Source organism: Oxyura jamaicensis, chromosome 5 (genome assembly GCF_011077185.1).
Source record: "Oxyura jamaicensis isolate SHBP4307 breed ruddy duck chromosome 5, BPBGC_Ojam_1.0, whole genome shotgun sequence".
NCBI classification, from domain to species: Eukaryota; Metazoa; Chordata; class Aves; order Anseriformes; family Anatidae; genus Oxyura; species Oxyura jamaicensis.
Window position 1 is genome coordinate 55875951 of NC_048897.1, and position 14309 is coordinate 55890259.

Below are 14309 nucleotides of genomic sequence, written 5' to 3' on the forward strand. Positions count from 1 at the left end.
TGGGGCCTTCGCGAATGGACGCGCTCCAGCCCGGGGGCTCGCCGGCATCCCCCAGGTTCACGGCGCCCACAGAGCCCCGAGAGAGACTCAGCCTCGCGGCGGCAAAGGCAACCCGCGCCGGGTAGGAACTGAAGTAAGGTGCTGCTGCTGCACCATCAGCTTGTACCAGTCTTTTCAAGACCTGATCATCTTTTAGTGCTCCTTTCTAAGTGGGGGGAAAAAAAGCCTCTAAGAAAAGACCCGTTTCTGTTTCAAGAAATCAGGACAAGAAAATACCTCAGCCAGAGTAAGCCTCCCTCCTTTGAATTCCACCCACGGGAATACGATGCCACCTTGCCTTACCACATCATCTCACTTTCAAGGATAGCGCATTGGAGAAGCAATAGCCAGTGGTACCAGACACCACACATGACTGAAGAGTTGCTTAGCAATATGCTAGAGAGTGCTATCTCACATAGGGCTTTGTTTATAAAAGCAGTATGCATAACCGACTGTGTATTATACCACTACTTCATTTTCATGGTTATCTTCCATGCCCCATCTATCAGGCTACAAAGCAAAGCATCCAATTTAAACTAGCCTCTTGCCCTAATAGAAGAGAATGTAGCTCTAAGCACAGTGGATATGTTAGGATTTTCTAACCAGATGGGTTATGGAACAATTTGTGACTTCTTGCAACAGTAACTGATCTCTGTGAGGATGCCAGCCAACTGCCTAACTGCACAGGAGTTGAAATGAGATCTCTGATCAGGCCCTGTGTTCTCCCCACTTGCAAGTGTCTGTGTTACCTGGAGATTGGCACTGAAGAGTATGCATAGGTAAAATACAGTCATAAGACCACCCAACAGCCTTTCATTTGTTCCAACCTTTTTCTAATTACAGCTGGTAACATCAGGAATAGCTACCAAGACTGTAGAATAGTACAAGGATGATGATTGCTAGCCATAGGAAGTTTGTTCTATAGTAACTGAAGTGAGACAGTCTACAACTCCAGAATATCTTTATACCTTTACATCTCAGGAGAGGCAACAGAAGTTTAGGGTACAGACTAGGATTCAGTTGGGGAAAAAGAGCCCTGGCTATTCCTCAATAGAGTGGCATTTTGGCTTAAAACAGCACAATAATTTGTGATCTACATACACAGTGTAGGTGGCTGTCAAGCTTTAAGGAAAGCTGTGGAACATCAAGCAGAAGACATTACACGTCAAGCAGAAGACGTTACGTCTGCTCTGTCCATTGCACAACAAATCAGAGATCAGTGTAACTTCACTGACTTAAAAGTACAGGCCAGTTAAGAACAGGTATTCAGCTTAAAATTCCACTTCAAAAAGAAGAACACATGGAGAAGCATCCCCTATCTCAGCAACTGTAATGCTTGAACTGAAGCAGTGAATAGGATTGGCTTTCAGTAAGGAAAAGAGATTTTTGCCCTACAGGCACATCCTGGGTACCATTAGTCTTGGTAATAATTACACAAATTCCATCTATTTCCACAAAATAATTTTATTAGATACATGAATACAAAAGATTTACAAATATATCAGTGTTTACAATGATGCAGTATACAAAGTAATACATATTTAAAATCACACACACAGGTCATTAACTCTGTCTCCAAAATATTGCATAAAAATACTTGGATTAGTACTGTGAAACTGACCTAGCAGTCTCTTTCTCTCTTTGTCAGAGAGCTTTGAATCTTCATCAATAGCTTTCAGTAGAGACAATAGCTCAGCTTTTGTGGTCTTCTCTGTACTGGAGCGATACTCTCTTTCATCAAGCTTTTCACAAAAGGTATAGCCTAGAAGGAAACATGAGACATTTAGACAGCTAACACCATAGATTCTACAGATTGTCTTCTTTAAGAGTCAAGTTGATCATTGTTTAAAGTCTTTTTACATCATCTCGTTCCCCTTTATTTTGCATCTGGGGGAATGACAAGAATAAGCAGCTTGGTTTTAGCTTACCTGTTATCTTACTAGGGTCTTGGCCTTTCTGCAAAGCCAACAGTTTATTGCTGACCATTTTATGCAGTGTCCCTGGGATCTTTAATAAAGAGAGAAGACAGTCAAACAGCTTAGAACAGGCAATTCTGCACAAACATACAAGATCAGTCTTGTCATTGTCTAGCTTTTACCTTTAACACATCTTTTTGGTGATCCACCAGGAACAAGATCAGAAGATCAGTTTTCCCTCTGGATAAGGATTTATTGTTGATAATAGCTTTAGAGAATGTTCTTTTCACAACCATCCTGTTGTCACTCTGAAGAGTAATATGAAACAATAACCAGGAGAATTATTCTCCCCATTTAAAAGAGGGCAGGGCATCATCTTTTCTTTTTTAGAATCTTTTTCTGTAGACATATTTAAGCCACAAGTGTTTTCTGACCTGTAACTGGGATATCTAGATTTCAATAAACATAAAGTAACACAACAGTTCAGTATGCATATTTACCTCCTCCTGTAGTTTGAGCTCAGAATTATGTGCTGCAACAGCCATGAAGTACAGTAACCTCCTGAACTCCTCCCTGATTTGGCTGTCTAGAAGTTTCAAATAGAGTTGAAGAGCTTCTAAGGATTGTTCCATCTTCCCATTCACTGGGGAAAAAATAAAGGTATCTATTGCCATAATTATTTAAATATTATAATAAAACACGTGATTTTGACACTGAAGACTTCACCCCTCTAAACAAAACCCCATTAATTCCCAGAGGCTGATGATAGCTGTTTGCACACAATCTTGAGAACAGCCTGCACCCAGGCTTTTAGCCTGCTATTTAAGACAGCACATTTTCAATTAAGCTCAATTACAGTTCACACTCCATTCAACACAGCTGAAATAATGAAAAAGGAAAGTGGTTTTGTTAAGCAAGTGACTTCTCACTGTGGAAATAAAGAACTCTCAAGAAATAAGGAAAATAGCCTAGATAAATGGGCTAGCTTAATGAATTAATTGCAAACCATTTTGTAGAGCTTTGCTAAGTTTTAATTTATTTGGCTTTACTATGCTGAATACAAGTTTTAGATGTCTATTTAAATTAAGCAGGTCTTTTCTCTTTACCTTATAGGCAGGAAGTACAGGATATAAATGAAAAATATTCCCATCAATATGCAAAAGAATAGTCAAGGAAGAGAAAGACCGAAGAAAGGGAGAGCAGGGATGAGATGTTGAGAACTAAATCATAGAATCATTCAGGTTGAAAGAGACCTCTAAGATCATCTAGTCCAACCTGTAACTTAGTACTGAAGTCCACCACTAAACCATGCCACTGGGTTCTACACCTACATGATTCTTTAAGACTTCCAGAGATAACTTAACCACTTCCCTGCACAGCCTATTCCAACACAACACAACTCTTTCAGTAAATGGAGTGTCCAACCTCCTCATGTCCAACCTAAACCTCCCCTGGCTCAACTTGAGGCCATTTCCCCTCGTCTTATAATTTGGTGTTTGGGAGAAGATCCTGATTCCCACCTCATTATAGCTGCCTTTAATGTAAACCATCAGAAGATGGCTAAAGTACCGTTTAAACATAACATTTAAGAAACTGACATCTCTATGGACATCAAGGGGGAGAGCTATGACCTGTGTATAAAGCATCCACTCAGCTCTGGCTTCATGTTCTGTGGTCTAAATATTGAACTGTAAATATGACCTAATATTAATTTCCCAAGGATATTTAGTTTCCATGGACACGAAGCACTACCAAATTACAGTGTTTCATTTTCACAGCCATTCCACACAGAATGGAACACAAGCTACTGAACTGCACATAGTCAGGACTGGAAATTCCTCATTATTTCAAAATCTCTGGTCATAAAGACTGTTAAAAAAAACCTGCAGAAGTCAAACTTCAAGCTTAGCTGCTGTAGTAAATACTCAGTTTGTCAGTATGTATCTCACATAAGCTCAGGAACTAGTTATACTTACCTAATAGTTCTGCAATTCCTGGATGAATTTCAGGCGCATGGCTTAACAGTGGCTCCTTTTTCTGACCGTAATATCTACCAATATTTTCAAACAACAGTAGTTTCCATGCATCTGCTTTGTCTGGTTGATCAGGCAAGTTTCTACTAATATCTACCACCATGTGATCTGGAAGATATTCCAGGCAATCTATTGCTGCTGAGAGCCATTCATCTGTTCTGGAAGACAAAAGGGTTTAATTTTGCAGTCGTACTTACTGGCACTTTTCAGAGTTGGTGCACACTACCACTGGAAGCAAGTAGACTGGTTTCTAGTCACTGGCCACTGCATGTGTAGGTACTTCAATACATTACAACCCGGTACAACAAGGACGCTTTCCCAACCCACTCAGTTAGATCATAGCCATATGCCTCTTCGTTTAGCTGGGTAGGTTACTAATTGTTCATCTTGATTAAATACATAACAGTTATAAGTAGTTAAACCTAAAGCTAGTGACGTCCTCTGCTGTTATAGACAAGGATAAAACTATTGCTAGATAAATAGAAACCTGAGCCTTGATCTTGGTAAGAGTTTTTTCAGCCTGTACTTTTAACAGTATTTATACAGTTTCAGGCTCAGTTTTCTGTTAGTATTTTTAAAAGGTGAAGTAGTTAAACTACTTCCTCATAGGTAATCTTTTTTTAAAGAAAACAACTTCTAGATGGTAGCAAAATAGTCTACTTTTCAACCCCTCAGTGCAACAAACAATAGTCCTCCCCAAATATTATTAAATACCATCATTGCCTTCCAAAACTCTAGTGTTCAGCAGAAATTGCCTCACCTACTTCTAAATTTAGAGTTTAGCAACTTCTTTTTACTACTGAATCTAATCTAACAGATAAGGAGAAATCCGCCTTTTCACATCCTTTTTACAGTACCACAGACTATTACATTTCTACTTAAGATAATCTGTGCATAACATTTGTATGCAACTTTGAACAACATTCTGCTCTCAGAGGTGAGCAATGAATACTTACTGTGAGTCACTGAAAGCCTTGAGAATTTCTCTGTCTAGGTAGTTACTTGTGATGATGTATCCAGTCGCTTTCTTTGGTTGTGGAAGCTGAGGTCTGACTGCTTGGTGCTCAAGTAAGGAGTCCAGGAGTGGAAGGTCTACAAGCTGCAGCAGACGAGCAATCGTTTGTTCTTGCCATACTTCATTAATAACTGGAAAGGGCAGAATACACAAATCACACAGATCAAGCAAATGCGAAAAGAAGATTAGGAAAATGCCAACTCCCCTTCCTCCTACCACCCGTAATCTAAGAGATTAAGTTTTCCAAAATAAAGACTTACAGTAGCAGAAAAAGGGTGTCCCTTATCACGTAAGTGCTTTTATCACCACTAAAGGAAAGTATTAGCCATTTGTTTGGTTAACTGCAAGTGTAGGAGAACTGCTCTTTGGGTAAGTCTGAAGTGCCTTACATTCTTTGTGCCCTAACTCGCAAGCAGTCTTTGTTCTAGATAACAGAAGAACAGTGTAGCAGTGACACGCTGTCCTTATCACAGCTTCCTCAGTTATGATTTGGCTCAAGTTTTGAGAGTTCTAGGATGCATTAACATTTCAAGCCAAATGGAAAAAAGCCACAGCAGATAATAGCTTTGTTGGAGAAGACATGAGTTGTCAGTAACAGTTTCACACAGTACAGAAGGTGAGCTGGATGGCGCAGGTGCGTTGTTGAAAGGCTAGGGAAGAGTTTTAGCTAACAGCAGACAATTGCCTTTAAGTCAGGCATGAATGTACTGCAGGGGGTTAAACGTGTAGAATGTTCCTAACTCCAGTTAGGATCCACATAGTTGTGTATTCTTCCCCATAAAGTACAACACGGATTTATTTCAACAGCAGGTGAGTCCTGTCTGATAAAATAAAAAGGTTAAAAGCACGCCTGCAACAAATATAACATGCCTTTGTTATGACATGGTGTTCAAAACAAAATACTATGAGAGTTTGACTCCATCTGCATTCCAGCCATAAGTTTTGTTAGTCCTACAGCTGTTTTCCACACAAATAACTGGGGGATTATTTGTCTTACCTTGACGGGACAAGCTTTCCGAGACATTTACGTGAGGGGTATTTGCAGGCTTTAAACTCAAGTTTTCCCAGAGATCTTCCAAGCTTTCTGCTTTGACAGGAGTAGGGTTAAACAACATGCTCTTCTGCTGTCTGAGATAAAAAAAATATTTATATATATATTCTCATCCATACATATGGATAACAGAACAGCACACCCAGATATGAATATCCATCTGACATTAAATATAAAATACCCCCCCGACACATACTTTCTCTGCCCAAGCTGCACAAGAGGGTGTGCAATATCTTAAAGAATGAGTTGTGTGCAATAGTTGCATGCAAGTACATAGTTCCTCCCTTGGAGCTTGTCACACCTGGCATCGGCAAGCTACGTCAGTTACCACAGAGCACACGAGAGGAAATGGTCATGGAGAGAAATTTATATACAAGTAACACATGCAAAGTTCCCCCCCAAGTCTAAAGGTTTCAAATTCTATTCCTAATGGTGAAATGAGGCCAAAAATTAAGAGTTGTTCTTGAAAAAATTAGGTGGTTGCCCCAAAACACCACTCCTAAAGCTAGCAGGCTAGTTCCTGCCATCAACTAACAAAAGATGTCAGAAACCTGTTACCCATTCTTGTGTGTTAGCTGGTTCTTCTCATAACTGACTTCATATGCTATCAAACAGAGAAACTCCAGCCATAAAATCACTATTCCTCCAAGCATATTTGTTTAATTTCAATTCTACGTATTTTTTGTTTAGGACTCTGCAAAACCCTTTTTGATGTCAATTATTTGACATTTATGTGACAATCCATATGTATTAATGGATTTGTTCGTTTCACTAAATGAAGAAAGGTTATCCAGTGGATCAGCACCCTTCCCAGAAGAAAAAAACACCTAACACCTTCATTCTACACAAACAGATGAATTATCTTCCTTCACAAGTGTTTGTCTGATATATATATGTCTGGTACTGATCATGATGCATGTGTCTTTAAGCATTATAAATATCATACTTCGTTCAAGTGGTTTTAATTCTCTATCTGGGAAGAACACAAGAATTCTAGAGACTTGGGACAGTTTGTATTAGCAGAGGAGGAGACCTAGTCCTAAAGAGGCAGGGGGTGGGAAGCATGACCGAGGGCCTAACCATTCTTCATTTCCACTTCTAGAATTTTCTGACCAGTTGAGTTGATGCACTCAAGTTTTTAAATGTTTGCTACTCTCAAACACAACGATCATGAGCAATTATTTTTGGTCAAGTCAGTATCACTCGTGATTTTTAAAAGTGTATGTTTCCCAAACTACAGAAATAACCACCTGAAGCGAAGTTCTTGCAACAGTGTCAGAATACATTCTGAGACAAACACTTGACACAAAAACCACTAAAAGCAAGTTGTTGTTTTTTTAAGCAAATTGTTACCTACATTGCAATGTATGCTGTTTTGTGACAGTTTAGTTAGTAGCAGGGTTTTCTTTACCCACTTCTGAAGAGGCAGAGGAACAAGCCCTAGCAATCACACTTCCCTCTGGATCTATGTTGGCATGCAACAGCATAACAACATTGTAGCCTGCTACCTAGCCAAGGAACAAACCATATGCACACAGAGGAACAGCTGAAAACATTTCAGAAAGTTAAATCTGAAGCCTAGTCAAGCTAAGATGATGAAAGCAGCAAGCAATTTCACCTGTTTTTTCCCTTAAAAGCTGGATGGATTACTAGCTTATGCCACAGCTAAGTGCACAGTGGCACAGTCCATTTCATTAGCCAGTGTGAAACATCTGAACACCAGTTGGTTATACTGGCTTAGATCCTAATAGATAAGTATCTGCAACACACTCACCTTCTACCTACTCCCCCTTCCGTGAAGGCAATGTGATAAGGGACAGAAAATAAGTAACTATGCAGATTGAATTATTTACTCAAATTGCTGATTTCTACATATCTTCTACACACAAACATCCATCGGGTAGCTACTCCCCACCCCCAGCCCTGTAACTACAATGTCCCTCTTGTTCTTCTCCTTCCCCCAAAAGGCATAAGAAGTCTTCCAGTAGAGAAGTGTTATCTCCATGCTGCGTTACGTACTCACCTTTGTGGTGTACACTGCTGGTAATCTTTATCAATATCCGTTTGGCTTGAGATGTTTGTGAATCTGTAGAGACTATTGCTACTGTCTTCAAATACAGACCGCTTGTCTTTTCCAAAGACTCTAGTCGAAACAGCCTCAAAGACTTTGTAGTCCATTAGCGCTTGACACACTCGCACTATTTTAGCACGGGAAATATCAACGTCCCCAAAATACTTGTTCTGTAGGAGATGGGCAAACACAACATCCACCGCATCGGAACCAATGAAACAGTCATGGTAGCACTTCAGGTTCTGGCGACGCTTTTTCACTTCCACTTGAGTCTGAAGTGCACTGATAATGCTGCTCCACACATAAGTTGCTCCAAAGGGTTTTTGTGCTAAACTAAAGCCTAATGATACAAGAACAGAAAGATCATAATGACTGAACTTGTACAGCAATTAGAGGAGAACTTTCCCCTCCCCGGCTACTGGCTTTCATGAAACATAGGAGGATTTAAGAAGTCTGAGGCTTCTAATTTGTATTGTGCTGAACCAGCCTACAACAAAATATTAGTTCTTGAGCCTTCCTCTCCTGGCAAGTCTGTCTGCACCATACCAACGTAACTCACCCTGGCGGTTGCTCTCATTACCATAGCCTGGGGCTTTCATAATAAGCAGCTTTTACTTCTCCAGGCTGACACTCTGTGACACTGCCTTGCTGTGTACTCTTCCATCACCCAGTGGATGCACTTGCAGGACCTACTCCTAAGCACGCTTGTTCCACAAGACTGAGAGCTAACCGTACATACAAAGCTCACCACTTTCAGTAACAGAGACAAAAAGTATACAGCTGGGAAGGGAGACAGGGAAGCAGGGATGAGGAGAGACATCCCTTGGGCCTTCGAGACTGTGTACACACTAGGCAGACAGTGACGTGCTAAGCAGTAATAAGATCAGAAGTCCTTGAGACATGGTGCACTGGACATTTACCCCACAGAGCAGCCCTCTGTCGTCCCAGCTCAAACCGGGATTCATGCTCTGTGTACTCAGTGCCACTTCCTTGAGCCAACCAGTCTTCCCTCCCTCAATAAAACCACTGAACTATTACTCATTTACCAATTTCAAGTTAAGAAAAATCATGCTAGCAACTGTGTGGCCAGAGGCTATAATCAGCCTCAGCAAGGACTTGAGACAGAACACGCTTGTAAATTCTGCAGGTGGCACCTAGCTGCTAGGAGCTGCAGCCTCCAGAGAGACTAGAATATATGTTTGTCAGTAAATCAGATGAGTAATTTGCAAAGAGATAAAGCAAAGCAAAGGGACAAAGAGACAAATCAAATGCTGAAGTACAAAATAAGGAATGAAGAGTTGGCAGCAATCCTACAGAAAGCCATCTGGGGTTATGACAGACCTCAAACCTAATGAATTAACAGTGTGATGCAGTGTTTAAGAAGAAAAAAACAACACGCAATTTGTTCTGGAACATATTACCATGAACATTTTCCACAAAGATACAGGAGATATTTTTTCTGTTCCGTCTGAAGAGGCACTAGTTAGAGAATTGTATTCCATTTCGGGCACCAGAGTTTCCAGCTGGCCTCCATCTGCCCGGGAGGCCAAACACCAGCAAGTTGGAAGAGGAGAGTAAGAGAGCATTTGTGGGGCAATACAGATGATAGGGGGAACGTGGTATAATAGCATTCAGATACACCAACAAAATACAGTACAGCAACAGCTATGCACACAGCAGCTCTCAAACAGACACGTACTTTCTGAAACGTCAGAAAATAAAACTTTTTAATACAAGGTACTAGCACAGAGTAAGTAGAAGCGTGCTGGAATCTATTTTCCAAAGCTTGAAGGAGCGGGACGAAACACACATTGAAAATACCTCTGCTTGATAACACCACAGAGCTGACAGAACACAGGAGCACGCACACTGAGCAGCCCCACACCGAGGTACTTGAGAAGCCAGCAAGCCCAGCTCAGAAATCACCACACTGACACACCGCCAGCCGCCCCCCAGCCAACGGAACCCGGACAGAGCCCCGGCAGCCACACCAGGCCGACCTCACCTCCACCCCTACCCCCCACCAGGTACCCCGTACCCGTCGGCCTAGCGGCAGGGCTGCAGACGGCGCCAAGGCTCAGTGCCGCCGCCTTCTCCCGCACCGTAGCCATGCCCAGCTCGCTCCCGCTCCGCTCCGCTCGGCTCGCCGCCCCGTCACGCACTGCCCCGCCGCGCGCCGCCCGCCGGAGGTAGCCCGCCGGGGGGCGGGGCCAGCGCGCCCGCGCCCGTCTCATTGGCTGCGCCGGGGCATAAGGGGCGGGGCAAGGGCGGCGTTTGAACGGCCGCCCGCGTGCTGCCGGGCCCCGGCCCCTTAGAGCGGCCCTCGTAACGGTCACGGCCCGCCTCAGGCGGAGCTCGCCTCGGCGCTCACCGGCCGCAACGCCCCGAGGACGGGCGCCGGTCCCGAGCAGCCACGGACGGGGGCGGTTTTCCTCTAGGGCTTTTGCCAGCCGCTCGTTGGAGCATGAGGCTTGTCGCTTTAATTTGAATTAAAATCACTGTCAGGGTAATAAGTGTTTTGTTTCTGTCTGCAGGAAATAACCGAGAGCCATTGTCGTTCTCTGGTATGTCTGAAGTACTTAGTCCTATATCAAGACAACATATATATATATATATATATACACACACCAACTACTTAACTACCTATATATATATATCTCTCATTTCAATAGCAGACAAGCCAAACTGAACTCCATGATACACAAACAAGTAAGTACGTAATGTTTCCATTTTATCATTTTTAATATTTAAGCAATGCCAAAAAAATCATTTTGAAGTCTCTGATTATGGAACTTTGGTCTTGCAGAATGAAATCCGTTGTGAAACCCTAGCTCATTCTGCAAGGAGCAGGTCCTTGCAAGCTCTCCAGCACGGTTCAGTTTTGCCTTTTTTTACCCTTGTGTGTCACACCCCCAGTTTGCACAGTAAGGGTGCTCTAAGTTTGTTCATCGTATCCAAGTGAATAAACAATGGATTTCATTTTAAGCTGTGAGAACTGGTCACAGGGAACTAGATACCACAAGCTCTTACGGCAAACACTTCTTCACGTTTTGTTGACGGAGTGGTAAGGTACTTAACCACGCTGTTCTAAGAGTGGAAGTTCCTCCTGTTAATTTTTTTCAGATAAAGAAGTCTTAAACCTAGAGAAAAAGGAATCTATTCAAACTGTAGCCAACTGCTGGCCTTTGAAAATGAAAGTTGATGCTGACTTTCATCAATAGGAAGTGGCAAATATGGATTTCATTCTTGGGAGACAATGGGAAGACAAAAAATAGTTCTGACTCACAGGTGTCTGTTTCAACAGTTGCTATTAAGAACCTAATAAAACCAAGTAATGCATAGATCAATATGGATTTATATGATATATTATTATTCCTTACTTTGTAAAGGTTTGATGCTAGGTCTAGCACTGCCAAAATAGTGAGATAAATTTATCTGCATGTCAGTAAATGCCCAAGTACTTTTTTTTTTTTTTTTTTTTAAAAAAAGCTTTATTTCAATAACTGTGAAAATTAATGCTGTCAATCATGCTGCAATGGATTTGCTGTAATCTTGAGAAAACTTAGACCTACAAACGACCTGTTCAAATGGGAGGACAAATACAAGCATGCTACACCTCATGAGTGAACCAGGTTTAATGCACGGCCATCTGCTCATCTAAACGTTTATAAGCTTCCCCACCCCTGTATTTTCTTACTAAGTGATCAGCAGACAGATTTCTGTCTTTGCCTCCATGTTTTCCCCCTACCCTCTAATGCTATGAAGAGCTAAGAGACACTGGTGGCCAGGTGACAGCTACTGCCTGGTCAGCCGGCTGTTGTCAAACAGTATCTGCTGTCACAGGGTATTAAAAAAAACTCTTCAGCTTTTTGTATTACAGGAACATTACCATAAAATGCTTTCCTAAAGCACAGATCTACGTGGGTGGATAAATATATATTATTTTAGTTATTTAGAATAATGTATGCTTTCATATAGCCATTTTAAAGAATGACATCTTATTCAGCCACTACAGACATTTTAAGCTGGCGTGGTTCCTTAGACTGTAGTGGAAAGATCTGAGGATGGAAGTGCAACATGCAACAGCTTCACCTTCCACTATGTTTTCCCCAGATGAACCTTTGTAAAGTTGAAGGCAGGATGCACAAAAGAATGCCAGTTATAAAGTCATAATTAACATCATTCATCCTCCAAATTATTGAGGGCCAACTTAGTGGCATTCCTATATACACGTGGAACAGTACCTTGTTCCAAAAGCACTTCCCCTGAAAAATATAGAGTAACAATACAGGACTACATACAGAGACATATGCTGCTGTAGGTAAATTTATCAAAGCGTCGTTTGTAGGGTGAGGCAAAGGAGATTATAAACAGTTCCACTGAATTAAGTTTGATGGTACATACAGCTCTGCTGTTGGCTTTCTATCTAAAAGTATTATGTGAAGTTGTTCAGGCAGAACAACAATTCTGTGATCTAGTTAGGGTGATTAAAATTGATTTTAACAAGTTGTGCAACTGAGTCCTAATTTGTACAGTTGTATTAAACTCTTTAAAACTGTTACATGGAATGTTTATAGTGAGAAACACCAGAAGAAAATTCTGTTTTGATCTGATTTTGAAGTCTTCTAGAAAAGCTCCATCTGACTACATCGCGAGTAAGAACACGATCTATGTTTTTAAGAATTTACAAACTGCAGACTCGTGGAAATCCTTGAAAACTTATGTAAGAACCTTGGGGTTTCATTAGAAGCACACAGCAGAAACAGTATATTCAACAGCCACAATTTCAGGCATGTCTGCTGCTCAGGATCTGATTCACTCACTCATTTCAGCTACAGGTTTGCTTGAGGATAAGGATGATAAAGGATAATGTGGGCTCTCACACCTATCCAGATCTCCTCTGATTATGGGGAGAGAGACAGCAAAATTAAAACTTGAATCACAAAGTGAGAAACTGTTGAATACCTTTAAGTATGTTAAGTGCTGTCTAGCTTTTTCCATAATGAGCTTGGAAGTTGGACCAGTGTATTTGGATGAGAGTGCACCTGTAATTTCCAGGCATTCTGGGCACAAATGAAGGAGAGAGAATTGAATACTAGACGTCATGGAGTATGAAATGGTTGTATGACTGAGTCTTTCAATATCATTATTGAAAAGACAAAAGTTGGAGGACATGTTGCTTAAGAAGATGGAGGCATAATAAGAGAAAATACAGAGTGCTGTTGTATCTAAGGCAGATCAATGCTTAGTTAGGGAATTAGGAAATGCTATGCGTTCTTGAAAGAAATGAAGGAAAAAGTTTGTCTCACTTTCTTAAAACTTAAGACCCCAAATCTGGAAAATAAAAATGTTCCAAAGCCAAGAAGTGTTCAACGTCCAAAATATTTTTTATATTTAAGTGCCAAAAATTAGAAAAGATTGACTTGTCGCTGAAAATTGACAGACCAAGAAACAGGCATTCTTGCAGAACAATACTATCATAGTGCTTATTTTCAAAAGAATTTATATCCCACTTTTCTGAAGGATTAACATAGTCTGTACATTTCACATGCCGATCTGACATCTCATAAACAAATGTCAGACTATAGAAGACTATCTGTTTTAATAGCAGACGTTTCTTCAGATTTCAGATTTCTTCCCATAACAATATAAACTTCGAAGCACATTTCAACACAGTTTGAATTTGCATATACATAAAATTTTATTGCCATGATTGCAAGGTTCTAGTAGACTCAGTCTTCATGGCTTTGTTTCTGAAAAAGCATATCAAATAATGCTTACCATAAAAATTCAGATAAATATTCCACTTATTTAGAACAGTTACTCTTTTTTTCCCCCCCACTTAAATATCAACAATGCCTGTATTCATTGCAGTGTGCTGAAGCTGATGAAAAGAGAACATTTTGAACATTAAGCCCCTAAAATGTTGCTCTATTCCATTCACAAATGAGATAAATTTCAGCATATGGTTCATGCTCTCACATAAATCTGTAAGGAAAATCAACAGCTTCAGTTTTATAGATATTTTTTTTTAAGTTACAATTGCCACAACACTATCATATCTCCCCAATTTCTTCACATGAAAATATAAAGCCTGTTATATGTTTTGATACTGAAACTGTCCCATGAAAGTTAGCAAACTTTCTCTTCAGCCTTTTTTAATCTCAAAATAAATACATAGCTA

The 14309-nt window shown here is 40.7% G+C and overlaps 1 protein-coding gene across 1 annotated transcript; it reads right to left on the reverse strand.

Moving 5' to 3' along the window:
• Positions 1–1483: 1483 nt before the first annotated feature.
• DEPDC7 (DEP domain containing 7) lies at positions 1484–10291 on the reverse strand. The gene is made up of 9 exons (XM_035328437.1): positions 10164–10291; positions 8078–8465; positions 6001–6131; positions 4945–5134; positions 3932–4146; positions 2456–2598; positions 2138–2263; positions 1968–2046; positions 1484–1801 (listed from the first exon to the last, which is right to left on the reverse strand). Exons 1-9 carry the CDS (start codon positions 10234–10236, stop codon positions 1587–1589), a joined length of 1560 nt encoding a protein of 519 aa, XP_035184328.1. The 5' UTR covers positions 10237–10291; the 3' UTR covers positions 1484–1586.
• Between the last annotated feature and the right edge of the window lie 4018 nt (positions 10292–14309).

Bases quoted from the DNA above. Each gene is read 5' to 3' on its own strand.
- DEPDC7 (XM_035328437.1), bottom strand. From the start codon at position 10,236: ATGGCTACGGTGCGGGAGAAGGCGGCGGCACTGAGCCTTGGCGCCGTC. The intron at 2,599-3,931 runs GTAAGTATAACT...TTTTTTCCCCAG, and splicing joins AGGAATTGCAGAACTATTAG to TGAATGGGAAGATGGAACAA. The intron at 2,264-2,455 runs GTAAATATGCAT...ATTACTCTTCAG, and splicing joins AGCTCAAACTACAGGAGGAG to AGTGACAACAGGATGGTTGT.